Genomic DNA, 13,672 nt, shown 5'->3' on the forward strand with positions numbered 1-13,672 from the left:
CACACACACACACACGCACACATACACACTTTCTGCACACATACACATTTTATAATTTAATAGTAAAAAGGCAACTATTCTATATATTTTGAGGATAATTACTATGCGTCCTGGCAAGTGCAGCCTACACATGTCCCCACGGATACTGGGGACCAGTTTTCATGGCAGCCCCATTCACAGGAATCCAGATGTAGAAAGCCCTCAGTGCACATTGGTGGAGGAGGGGGAAGCTAACTGGGACGCGTGCACTAGAGCGGTTCACTAACACTGCCCCCGACAGGCGGGCCTCGACACTACTCAGCCGAGTGTGAGCAGTGGGTCGGAGGAGAGCAAACCTCGCGTTTCTTCAGTTATATGAAATGCCCAGAATGAGCAAACTTACAGAGCAGGGAGAAGTGCCAGAGACGCCACAGGTAAAGGGGCTTCTCCTGGGACCATGACAATACTACTCTACTCAAGCCTCTGGGGAAGGGGGTTGGCGGAGTCCATCTTTAACCCTAGCACTCAAGAGGCAGAGGCAGGTGGATCTCTGTGAGTTCGAGCCCAGCCTGGTCTATAAAGCAAGCTCCAGGACAGTCAAGGCTGTTACATAGGGAAACCCTGTCCTGAAAAACCAAAACCCAAAGCCCCAAATACTCTCTTTATTTGTGGAGGTATAATGCAGGTCCCATTTGAATCTACCCTGGAAAGGATTCTTCTTAGGCTGCTGGGAGCAGAGAGGGGCGGAGAAAGAGGAAGAACAACTCATGACTGACAGCAGGCCTGCTGGTCTCCACAGCGGGCGCCCACACTGCACTTCTGCCTCTCAGCCGAGCTGCGCTGCCTTCCAGTGACTCACCAGGTCTATAGGACCCAGGCCCGGCCCCTCTGAGTGGATTACAGGCGCCTCCTTTTCTTCTTCATTCTTTTCGCAAGGTATTTGCTTGGAAGGAAGTAAATTATACCACAGCATGAAGATCTCATTGGAAAACGGTAGATCTGCTAGGCTGATCTGAGTCCCAGCCTGCGGAAAAAGGGAAGAAACAAACGGAGAGAAATGAAACATGTCCTTTCGTCTTTTTTCTCTCTGGTGAGACTAAGGATGACTGGGCGAGCTTGCCTTAAAGCAGATTTGACACACGACTGGTGACATAAAGCACGGGCTGTGCATTTGTGTACGTTTGGGTGCGAGTGTGTGTGCGTGCACCTGTGTGTGTGCTCCTGTGCGTGCCTGAGTGTGCGTGCGCGCACTTCTGTGTGTGTACACACACCTATGTGTGGTAGACGCGGGATGACTGTGATAGTTCCCTCAATGTCTTCTCCACTATTGTTTATTTATTTGCAATAGACAGGGTCTCTCGCTGAACCTGGAGTCACGGTCCTAGGATACACCCGCCTCTACCCTCCAGTGTCGGGCTCAAGGCATGCACCTCGCATGTGCTGTGATCTGGACCCAGATCCTCAGGCTCTTGGCCCATGGGGCCTGCCATCTGCCCTGTGCAGGACTGGTGGGTTTTTAAAAACCCGGGTATATTGATATCTTTAGCTATGACTCAGTTAAGAAATAATGCCCAATCAAACGAGCAATCCTGGGATTATTCTGTAATACTTAACTTTCCCAACTAATTTCCTCAATGAGTAAGCACATAACTCTTTCTAAATGTGGAATTATATTTCAATGGAATTTAAAAAATAAATGAATAAATGACTAAGTAGAAACCAAAGTGCTTCTTTTAATATGTCAGAAGAGGGACTTGATTATGACAACACATTCATTATTGAGAAACTGAGACTGCCTTGCTCTTGAATGAGTTACCAGACTGCAAAAAAAAAAAAAAAAGGTAATGATAAAAGCAACTTCAGAGCCTCACTTAGCCACAGTGAGAGTCTAATCTCGGCTCCACTGCTTCCGAGAGGTACCGAGGAACACATTACATATTTAGTAATCTTACTGGGGCCTTCAACACATAGCAAGCAAGCATGGTGACCACAGTACTGACGCCTGTCTGAGGCCAACAGGACAATCTTGGTGCCATTCTAATTTTATTATGAGACAGTATTTCTCCCTTTTCTTCAAAATATGGAAGAAAAGGGAAACTATCATCCTTTCCCTGTGGTCATCATTAAATATGAGTTTGTCTCCTACTGGACCAGAAAGACACGGCTGGTCTGACCACATGGGCTCCTGTCTGGTTGCCTGCACCTGAGCAGGCCATCTAGGGGGAGACGGAAGCCCAACTGTGCAGGACACGCTAAACACACAGTTTCTGTCCCTGATCCCATTTAATCACATGTTTCAATCAGTAGTAATCCTATGGCTGACCTAATGCAGTGGAGAGGCAAATGGGCTGAGCACAGGAACCATTCACTCAGGGTCTTGCTTAGTTCAGTTTGGGTCAGTGACGCGATGGGATGATTATGGATCCCCAGCTCCATCGTTGGCAAGAGCACCCCACTTTGGTAGCTGTTCATCCCCAAATGGAGGGAATCAAGTTTCTTTTCTTTTTTTTAAAAACCTTTATTATTTATACAGTGTGCTGTCTGCGTGTTTTGTCTGCAAGTCAGAAGAGGGTATCAGACCTCATCATAGATGGTTGTGAGCCACCATGTGGTTGCTGGGAATTGAACTCGGGACCTCTGAAAGAGTGGTCAATTCTCTTAACCTCTGAGCCATCTCCCCAGCCAAGGAATCACATTTTCTACCATCAGACTTCCACGATACTGTTCCAGGTTTTAAACCTTCAAGGAGCACTCCACATCCGTGGTTAGCATCGGGAGCTGCAAGCCCCGTCCACAGAGATAGATGTGGCAGAGGCAAAGTTCTCCCATACTCAAAGAGCAGGTCTGGAAAGTCAAGCTTTATGGAACCTTATGACTTATAAGCAGATTTTAAAAATCTGGAATGGGAGAAAAACATTTTAGAAAAAAAGAAAACCAGGGCTGGTGAGATGATTGAATGGGTAAAGGTACTGGTGACTTGTGTTTTAACCTCCATGGTGACAGGAGAGAACTAAGTCCCCGAGTTACCCTTTCACCTTCACGTGCGTGCCTTGGAACATGAACACAGCCGTAGTCAGATAAATAAATAAATAAATGTTAAAAGAAAAACCGCAGTAGCTGTTGCTGGCAGAGCCGTAATAAGACAGTGTTCTCTGAGAGCGATAGGAAGGCGCCTACCAGGCATTCTTCCCTGCGGTGTTTACTGACACAGCAAAGATCCACTCTCAGGGTCTTCTGCTGCAGGGCCGCCTGAGAGATGGCCACCCTGAACACATCATTGTACAGCACGGATTCCGTGGGTGGATGGACTTTTGTTCGAAATAGGCAGCTCACATCCGCTGAGGAGGGAAGCACAGCAACCCTAAAATACCTGCGAAGAACAAGAACGGAATGAATCTCCTGGGTGCTTAGGTTACCGTGGGTCCGCAGCTGTCATCTGCAATTAGCCGCCAGAGAGAGAAAACGAGGAAACAGGGCGAGCATTATCAGATCAAAGTGCCCGGCCACAGTGCGTCCATGCGCAGCTGCAGACATTCTGTTCTTATTCACCCGTGCCCGCTGGGCCCTGAAACACCAAAGATCCAGCCTGTCATCACCATGAGACTACAGCAAAGGCATGGTGGGGAGCGGGGGGGGGAGAGTCTCAGGGCTGACACCCCCCCCCCACATCAACTTATAAGTAAGTTGTTTCTGAGGTGGGAGGTGGGAACATGCTAAGGCAGGCACTGGGAACATGCTAAGGCGGGCACTGGTGGGTTTCTCTCCAAGAACCCTCATCCTGATCATCAAACAAGAGATTGTTGACGAACAAGCCGAGGAGCGGAATATATTACCCTACCAGAGACAAAGAGAGGCTAAGGAGCATATTGTTAACAGGATGGAAAACAGATGCAGCCGCAGCTCCAAAATATCATTGTCTAGCATCTCCGGAGGGGAGGCGCAACCGCAACAGCCGCGGAAGGCGCAGAAGGACCTCACGCTGTGCAAATGCAAAGGCAAGAGTGTGAAGCACAGCGACACCGTACCCCCTGCTCCTCTGGGAGTTCTCTGACAATCTATAAAGACTCACGGATCGGGAAGCAGCCTGAGGGAGTTTCCTCCTAATTCAGAAAGAGAAACCCACTAAATCTCCCCGCATCCCATTCCCATTCTTGTCTAATTGATAGTCTAAAATATGCCCCTCTTTTTCTAGTTAGAGAAATCTGTAAATTCAGACCCAAAACTTTTAGTTCTCGTTATTTTTAATTTTATGTCAACATTGACGACAAAGATTCAGCACTAAACTCCCGTGGCAGCTGATGAAAGGGTTCGGCTCCCCCCAGTGCTGCAAGCTCAGGAGAAACGAATCGTTCTTCCTTCTGCCTTCATGTTAGAGAGAGCAATGGAAGGAAGCGGTGGTGTCTGTCCCTTCAGCCTTCAGATCTCAGCTATTCTATACCCACCATCTAAGTGTCTGGAGCACCTCAAGATGCTTCCACAGCGACAGGGCTGAGCTGATGAGGTCCAGAAGCGGAGGCAGGGACTGAAGAGATACCTCAGTGACTAAGAGCAGGGACTGCTTTTCCAGAGGACCTGGGTTCAGTTCCTAGTACCCACATGGCAGCTCACAATCATCTGTGACTCCAGTTCCAGGAACTCAAAGCCCTCTTCTGGCCTCTGTGTGTACCAGGTATGCATGTGGTACACAGACATACATGCAGGCAAAATACCCGTATACATAAAATCAAAATGAATAAATATTAAGAAGAAAGAGAAGGAGGGAAAGGAGGAGGAAGAGGAAAGGGAAGAAGAGGAAGAGGAGGAGGAGAGGAGGAGGAGGAGGAGGAGGGGAAGGGAGAGGAAGAGAGAAAGCAATGGAACTACAGATAAAGGCACTTTGCTGCCCACTCTGCTACAAGAGAGACCTCTCCGACCAGAGCCAGGCAAGCTGTCACCAACTACCTGAACACCAGCTTTAATTTGTCATAATTAGTGTCAAAAAGAAGTTTTAGAGCCAGGCATGGTAGTCCATAGCCTTGATCCAGCACCTGGAAGGTGGAGACAGGAGGACCAGGTGTTTGAGGCTAGCTCAGAATATATGAGATCTTGTCTCAAAAACCTAAAACTATTTTCCTTTAGAGATGAATAGTGCGCGCGCGTACGCGCGTGCGCACACACACACACACACACACACACACACTATCCATTCTTATGTTGATGAACAACTAGGACTAACTATTCAGCTTTAAAGAAAAATGAAATCATAAAAATTTCAGGAAAATGGATGGACTTAGAAATACAGTACTAAGCAAGGTCCCACAATCTCAGAAAGAAAGAAAAACCCATAGGCTCTCAGTCATGTGGAATCTAACCAGTAATACATATATATACACAAACGAATGTACCTGTGGGCATAGGTTACCAGGTAGAAAAGCGCACAAGAAAGGCTCAGTAGTAAGGGGAGAGGAAGGATTGAATGTGGGCAGGGAACATGGCTCATGAGAGGATGTATAAGTTCTAACTCCAGTATAGATTTTTCATTTTTGTTGGTGGCTAAGAACATAAACATATCTTCAATACAGAAAGTATAAAATCCAGTGTGAAGGCTCCACGGCTCCTGTTCTGTATGGCTTCTCTAACCGCATAGAAGTTTATTGAGTTATACGGTCTCTGGGTCTGGCAAACTTTGATTGGTGATGCTTTTTATTTGCAACTTTTTACATAATGAAGTTTGAAGTAAAAGAAACAAAAAGAAAGGAAGGAAGGAAAAGAAAGGAAGGAAGGAAGGAAGGAAGGAAGGAAGGAAGGAAGGAAGGAAGGAAGAAAATTAAAGCTAAAGAAAGGACAACAAAGTCCTCAAAGACTTGGAACTACAGAACACTTCAGAACATGGTGTATAGTTGATACTTTTGGCGATGTCCTTATTCAGGCTTACATATGACTTTAAGAAAACGCTGCTACATCTCAGGAAGTTCAGATCAAGTAGACAAGGGACTGGGGAGCAGAAGTCTATGCTACACGGCCAGCTGGCTCCTGCCTTACCCTGGGGCCGCCAAGCCTCATGAAGGGCCTAGGATGATGGCTGTGTAGACAAGCTAGAACACTTGTATGTACATAAGAAAAAAGGCATGGAGTCTGCAGAGATGGCTTAGTGGTTCAAGTATTTGCTGCTCTACCAGAGGATTCATGTCAGGGTCCCACACCCACATGGCTGCTTACAACATCAGTTCTGGAGGATCTGATGCCCTCTTCTGGCCTCCATGGGCAGCACAGACTGCGCACGGTACACAAACATTTGTGCAGGCAAAGGTCCATACACATAAAATAATGTTTTAAATAAAATAAAGAGAAAGAAGGGACATGGGCAGGAGACATGGCTCCACAGTTAAGAGCATTTACTGCCCTTGCAGAGGACCTGGGTTTGGTTTCACAACCATCTGTAACTCCAGTTCCAGGGGATCTGATGCCCTCTTCTGGCCTCCTTGGACACCAGGAACACACATGGTACACAGACATATATGTAGGACATGGGTACGGGCACACAGTAGTTGGTTCTCACTGTTCCATCCCCCAGTCCTGCAAACTCTGACCTGGCTTATTAAGGAGCTTATTCCCCGCTATCACACGGATTGGAAATGAGCCTGTCTTCCCCAAATGTGCTCTGTGTTGACGCAGCCGGGGCCACCTCACGACTACTCCCTTGCAAATCATGATGAAGTGGTTCCCCATGCTCTACTTCAGGAAGTCCTCCGAGCCCGCTCTCCTCCTGGATCCCAGGATGCCTCGGTGACTGTCCATGAATACTCAACCACCTTTCTGTTAGCACCGAACAATCTCCATCTAGCTCCACCTCTGCACTCCCCCCAATCGGTAGGGAAGTGAACTTAACAGTAACCTGTTAGTAAACACCTAGGACTCTTACACGTACCCCGATAAAGTCCTGGCCTCTGAGGAAGACACTGTCATTAAGGAAACAGCTGCCTGGCAGGATATGGAGTCATGGGGATCACTCCGCTGCTGTTTTACCTCTGTCTCTGTCCTGCCGTGTTCAGGAAGGAGGTAGACATGCAGATGTGGTACTCTGTGTCACACCTCTAAGTGCTCTTCTCAGAGTCACTGAGACCCCGGCTCTAGGAGACTGGCGGGATGGAGCTGAGAAAACAGCGTTCTTAGGAAATAGCCCCGAGGCAACGCGCGGTGGAGAATTACATCAGCACTTGGTTGGAGTTCTTGGTCTAACACGGTAATGGGACTGCAGCTGAGCAATCACTGGTCACTGGAGGTGACCACAGATGGTGAAGACACGCTCCTTCATGCAACACAGACTGTTTCTGTGGCGAGGCTTGATGTAATCACTACACAGCCATGGGTGACGTCAGGAAAAATCTCTCCAAACTGATGGTAGCCACGACTATGCCATAATAAAAATTGAAATCATATTTCCAGCAATCAGGCCCCAAAACAACCTCTGTCAAGGAAAGAAACTGTATATAAAGTTTTGATTCCTAATCTTAACCCTAGCCATCGGGATAAGAGCTAATCCTAGTTCCCTTTGCCCACATTCCCTCCTCATCTTTACCTGCGGTTGCTTCAGATGCAATCAGCCTGGCTATTTCTCCCTATAGCCTTCATTTTTTTGTTTTTTTTTTTAAAAAGATCTATTTTGTTTTTAACTATGTGTATCTGTGTATATCCATTGCTGGTATCTGCAGAAGCCAGAGGGGGCGTTGGTGCCCCGGAACTGTAGTTATGGGTGGTTGGACGCTGTCCAATGTGGGTCCCCTGGAAGAGCAGCAAGAACGCTTACCCACTACGCCATCTCTCCAGTCGCCCGCCCTCCCGCCATATCTTCATTTTGATGAACTGTTTGCTCCTATGCAGAATTATTGTGGGGAGAAAGTTTTAAGCTCCTCAGTTTGTTTTTGTTGTGGCTGTCTTTTTCTGACTTAACTTACACTTTTGAAGAATGAGGTATGAGGAAGGCATGGAGATTTCGGAGCTGTGCTATAAACACCATGAAACTTGAGCTTTTTGTGTCGTATCTGTCAAAAGAGACAAAGAGTCAAGCAGAGTAACCACAGCCACTGGCCAGACCCCTCCCCTGCCCTCCCCGGCTCACCTGAGTCCTATCTGCACCTGGGCAGTCTCCACAATGGAGACGTCCTCTTCACTGTAGGGCGTGTCCTCCACTTCACCAGGCCTAGGCGGGAGCAGGAGGACACTCAGTGAGGTGGATTTTGCCTTCTCTCATTTTCAAGGGCGACATTAGCGGCCCTCCCATCCCACTTCCGTGGAACTGATTCCCGTGGAAGCTACTGATTCAGGCTTCCTCAACTCCATCAAAAATCTGACTTTGAGCTTAGGGAACAAATTTTGCGATGCCTGGCTTTCCTGAGTCCTGGGGGGCTCTCCCACTATCTCAGGGGCTTCCAGACATGTGTCTAAACAGGCATTCCATGTGTAAAACAAGCATTGGCCAATCACCAAGATTCTCAGAAAAAGCAGTGTCTGAAACCTCAGGTCAGCCACCTCCGAGTACAGCAATCTGCTTGTCATTTCCACAGCTGGCAGGATGCTTCTTGTAGGGTACCACACCTTACAGTATGCACAAGCCTGGCTGGCAGGCATCAAGGGCCTTACTGTTTCATGGAGGCTTCGTAGACACCACTGTCTCCAGCCACGGACTCGTCAGAGGCAGCGGCTGACACGCGCGCAGTTTTGTCTCCATGCAGATGGAGTCCTCCTCTCTTGGGCAATGACTTTTCCACATCTAAGGTGGAGAAAGCGACAGCACCATTAGTTTATTATGGGGAAAAGCATAAAATGCACATAGAAGCCCAAAGTCCAACTTTCTTCTTAAAGCGGAATGTTGCTCCCCATATTACTAGATGGGGTGAGACCATTTGCTGGGATTCCCAAGGTCTGGGATTTGGTTACTTGGGAAAAACTGTTTCTGCTTCTGCCTAAAAGAAGTTTTTTTAAAGCTTTTTTAAGTGTATGGAATGTTTGTCTACATTTATATAAAGACCCCATGTGTATGCAGTACTCATGGGAGCCAGAAGATGGCGTTGGATCCCCAGGTCTGCAGTTGTGAGCCACCTTGGAACTGAACTCCAGTACTCTGCAAGAGCATCAAGTGCTCTACGGCATCCCCCCCCCCATTAAAAACAATAAAAAAATACGGACGTTTATAGTGTGTGTGTGTGTGTGAGTGTGTGTGATGGACCTGTGGAGGTCAAAGGACAGCTTGCAGGAGACAGCTCTCTCCTTCCATCGCATGGGATGGAATTCAGGTTGTCAGTCTTGGATGCAATCCACTGGCCCTTGCTGTAAAATATTTTAAGGCAAGGGATACACAACTTCCCATTACCCCCAGCTTCTTGCCCCCTCAGCATCCATGAGCCACCACAAACTCTGGCTAAGCAACCATGTGTCCTCATCAAACACTTCATGCCGCTTTCTCCTTCTCCTGTGCTGTTCTCCCAACAGAAATGAAAGAGAAACCATCTTTGATTTACATGAATTCTCACCAGCTACTACCACTAAAACAACAACAACAGAAACCGAAAAACTTTTTTGTGTGTTACTGAATCTTTAGCACCAGCTGCCATTTCACTTTTATCTCTAACTCATATTCCTCCGCCAGCATCCTGCAGGGAGCGAGGCACAGTCACTTAAAGCTGTCCCCCCCCCCCCAGTCTCTTTCATCCTCCCCTGGCGCTCCTGAGTGAGCCCGAGGAGAGGTATTGGTATGCATTTGGGCCACCCTCTGAGCCGTGACTTTACATCCAGTTAAGATGTTTAAGTTTTAAGGCTTCAGATGACAGGACTGATTGCTGCATTTTCTCTTTCATTTCTGGCAGTGGGAATGCGCTGTTTCCTTGATGATGAAGGGCCTTCTCTTTGCCCACCCCCCTTTGCGAGGGGTGAAGGTGATGACATGATTTATTGATCACCCCCAGGAATAACCGCAGCAGTCTGAAAACTGACTTTGACAATGACAGAGACTGTCTGTGGGGAAGACTTCATAGTTATTCCACCTTGGTTTCTGTTATCCAGCAGGGACTGATGCCGGGGAGAGCAAGTGGTATAGAGGGACTGGACTTCACCTGTGAACACGAACAGTGTCATTCCAAGAGCGCCCCCTCCCTTTAAGGTCGGAAGACGGTCCAGTGGCCTGAACAGTTTGTCTTGCTGGTTAAGACGCGCACCTTCTGCTGTTTCCAGACAGGAAACTGAAAGCTAACTGTAAACAAAGCCCCTGTGTGCATTTTCCCCAAGCGACTGTCTTGAGGTACTGGAGACGGACCCAAGGCTTCAGAGGTCCTAGGCAAGCACTCTGCCACTGGGCCACAGCCAGGTCGAGGGCACCTTTAACAGCAGTGCTGTGTAACACTTAAAAGGTTAAAAAATGGTTTCGTGGGAATTTCCTGCATTAGGAACTGGGCAGCCGTGTAACTGGAGGGCGGCGGGGGGAGGGGGCGGCTCAGGATCATCATGATGGCCCTTGCACCGAAGGTTTTGGGACCCTCCTGCTTTTTGAGCATCTGCCTTTATGTACTGGGTTCACCATTTGATGGGATGTTGAGAAATACTCGCTAGAGAGTATTCCAGTACATAAAGGGCAGTCAGTTATAGATGCTCAAGAGTGTCACGTCCTGAAAGGCACAAAGAACGGTGCAACCACAACGTACGTGGTGTGGAGAGAGGGGCACACCAGTGTTCATGACCTCTCGCCACACAGGGCACCAGTTACCACAAACTGCGCGTGTGCGCCAGGCAGGCTTGGACGCCATGCATGGTCTCGCATTCTATGAGGCTAACCGTGCAGATGAGGAATGCATCTGAACAACGGAGAGGATGGATGCTCACCTAAAACAACCAGAGAGGCAGGTGGAGAGGATGCAGGCACAGCTGCTCCACTGTACTGCTTCCCACGGGCCCCTATGAGGTCCCACAGCGGCTCTCCGTTGTGGGAAGCCATTATGGACACATCTCCCATGTGCATTCGGTATTTTACTAGAATGACCTATACATTGGCACATCCCCAAAAGAGGGCATACGAACCGTAGGAAGGTCTCATCCACTCCAGTTCTGCCCCAGCCACTAACAAGAACAAGGAACTTCATTCGGTATCAGAAACCTCTAAATCAACTTGCATCTCGATTGGCCAATTGATTAATACTTAGAATTCCTACACATGTGCACACCAATAGAAACAATTCCTTAAAACAGCAAGGCCAGGGTTCTGCATGGGCTGCTCTTTCTGCATGGTGGGACACGCTGACACATGCTGACTGAACAGGACTTCCCGGCACGAGCTGAGAGTTTGCTTTGTACCTAGCTTCACGCTGGCTATAGAATGGGCTGTCCTCAGAACCCAGGACAGCACCACACTGCAATGGTACCCTCTGCTCTTTACAATCCATGGCACACACTGGAAGCTTCCCCAGTGCGCAGGAGAGCAACATTGATGAACAGGTACTCTTTCCAAGGGCCGCTCGGCCCATCTTCCTGGACCTGCAGCTGCAAGAGCAGCCAGCAGATGGCAGAGCGGCTCCGGACACTGGACTATAGCCACCAAGTAACTGGGGCAGAAGGCGAGTTTGGCACAAACCAAAAACTGTTTAGATAGAACTCCGCAAGCAAGCTAAACACTAAATCTTTGTGCTAATTAGCCGGCATGCTAATTGACTTTGTTTTCATCCGCTCTGGACAATTTTAAAAAGAAAGTCCTTATTTCTTTGCTGTTTCTGAACCCGGGTCCAGGTGGAAGTGTGGACCGCTCATAAAACACATCCTAGGCACCCACCACCCACAGAGGGCCCGGACTACAGAGCAGGCCCCCACGGTCGAGTCTATTCAACAGGAGGGCAATGTGTTTTGCGTATGTGCATGTATATGTTTGTGTATGCAGGTGTGTATAAAGGTGTGCATGTGTGTCTCGGTCAGCAGCTGACACTGGTGTCTTCCTCAGCAACTCTTCGCCTTACTTTTTGGGACACAGTCTCTCACTAGCCTGCAGCTCAGCAGAGCAGGTTCTGTCCTCTGGCAGGAAGCCCTGGGATTACAGGTGTGAGTGGCTTTTCTGACCTTCAGACTAGTGCAGCAAGCACCTGACAGACTTCACCTTCTCTTCAGTCCCTGGTTTATTTTGTGGTTCTGGGGTATTGAACCCAGAGTCTTGTACATGCTAGGCAAGCTGTCTACCACTGAGCTATAAATATGTCCCCCCTCTAGAATGGCAATTTTTATTTGACAGAGAAGAAAAGTCTAGGTACGGAATGAATGCTCTTCAAATGAACACCCTGGAGGATGAGAAGGGAGCCATACCCTTTTTCTTTATATGGAATGAGTCCTCCAACCCTTCCTGAAATGGCGCAGGGTGATGTGGGAAAGCAAAGCTCAACACTTACCTGTTGCTCCTTCATATAGCAGCTCCCCTGCACATTCATCAAGGTCTTTATCCTCTAAGAGAGACTGGGACGCTCCTGAGTCTGAATCCAGCAAGACCTGATTATCACCAAGGCCAATGTCGGCAAAGTGGCTGCTCAAGCCACAGTCCTCAAAGTCAACGGAGAACTGGTGCACGGAGGGGTCGTGAGGGGACACTGGAAATGTGCTGTCCGAGACCAGAGGGGAGCCGGGAGGGGACAAGGATGACAGGGAGGACCTGGAGGAGAGGGATGTCACTGATTTGGAGGCTTCGGTCAGTGGGGGTGTGTGGCTGGGGGCTGCAGCTGCCACGGCACACAGTCCGCTCTGGCCAGGCTGGCTGGGAGACTTGACCACCTCGTTCTCGTGGATGGTGGTGATGGGCCCAGAAGGAATGTAGCCACCCTTCTCTTGAAGAAGGAAGTCCAGTTTATACTGGTAGTCTGTGTCCATCTGATCGCCCTGGCTGCTGTAGTAGAGCTCACTGGAACTGAGGGAGTTGAGGGATCCCCGGCTGGAGGTGTTCAGAGAGCCGCGGCTGGACGTCAGGGACCCCAGACTGCTGCCAGATGACATGGACAGTGTGCTGGAGGAGAGGCTGGGGAAGAAAGCACAGCACAGTGCACACTGACTCCTTCAGACAGGAAAAGAATGGCAACGGCGATGCCTGGAGTTAGATCTACAACCTGGGCAGAGGAGCTCGCTGTTGGAACGATGGCTTCCCTACTCACTCATGAATATATTATGGGTCCTCACACACCCCAGTAATTCTGGTCTTTTTAAACAATACACAGAATAAAAATAAATAAATAAATAAAAAAACTTGAACAGGGAATAAAGTAAACAAAGAGGTATGGATTTGCATATAAGAGTCTGCAAAAGAAGAAAATTATATGCTTAAGAGAGAATAAATGTTATCTACTTATAATGAATGTCAGATTATTTGTATTTGCACTTAGTAAAATTAAAGCCATTTAATTTATTTTTTTCTGTATTTAAAGTTTCCTTATATAATTAAAATCAAATATAAATATTTCAAGAACAAATGTGGGCTTGTATATTTTAACATGTGTATTTCAAAACAGTCTTGTTCTCATTTACAAGATTCAAATATATCTCATCCTGGAAAAATAAAATAAAAAAATAAACAATACACAGCATCTGGCCAGGAGTGGTGGTGGTGCACACCTTCAATTCCAATACTTTAGAGGCAGAGGCAGAAGGGTCTCTGTGAGTTCAAGGCCAGCCTAGTCTACATAGACAGCTCCTGGACAGTCAG

At 48.0% G+C, this 13,672-nt stretch overlaps 1 protein-coding gene across 1 annotated transcript in view; it reads right to left on the reverse strand.

The window, feature by feature from the left end:
* Positions 1-13,672, reverse strand: part of Wwc2 (WW and C2 domain containing 2) — a 164,935-nt gene that overhangs the window by 29,941 nt on the left and 121,322 nt on the right. Inside the window, exons 11-16 of the mRNA XM_005362599.3 lie at positions 12,375-12,991; positions 8,599-8,728; positions 8,078-8,158; positions 7,914-8,000; positions 3,157-3,349; positions 839-1,003 (exon numbers count right to left, since the gene is read on the reverse strand). Coding sequence (XP_005362656.1) covers positions 839-1,003; positions 3,157-3,349; positions 7,914-8,000; positions 8,078-8,158; positions 8,599-8,728; positions 12,375-12,991 — 1,273 coding nt within the window. The remainder of the gene's footprint in view (positions 1-838; positions 1,004-3,156; positions 3,350-7,913; positions 8,001-8,077; positions 8,159-8,598; positions 8,729-12,374; positions 12,992-13,672) is intronic.

This window comes from Microtus ochrogaster, linkage group LG7_11 (genome assembly GCF_000317375.1).
Source record: "Microtus ochrogaster isolate Prairie Vole_2 linkage group LG7_11, MicOch1.0, whole genome shotgun sequence".
NCBI classification, from domain to species: Eukaryota; Metazoa; Chordata; class Mammalia; order Rodentia; family Cricetidae; genus Microtus; species Microtus ochrogaster.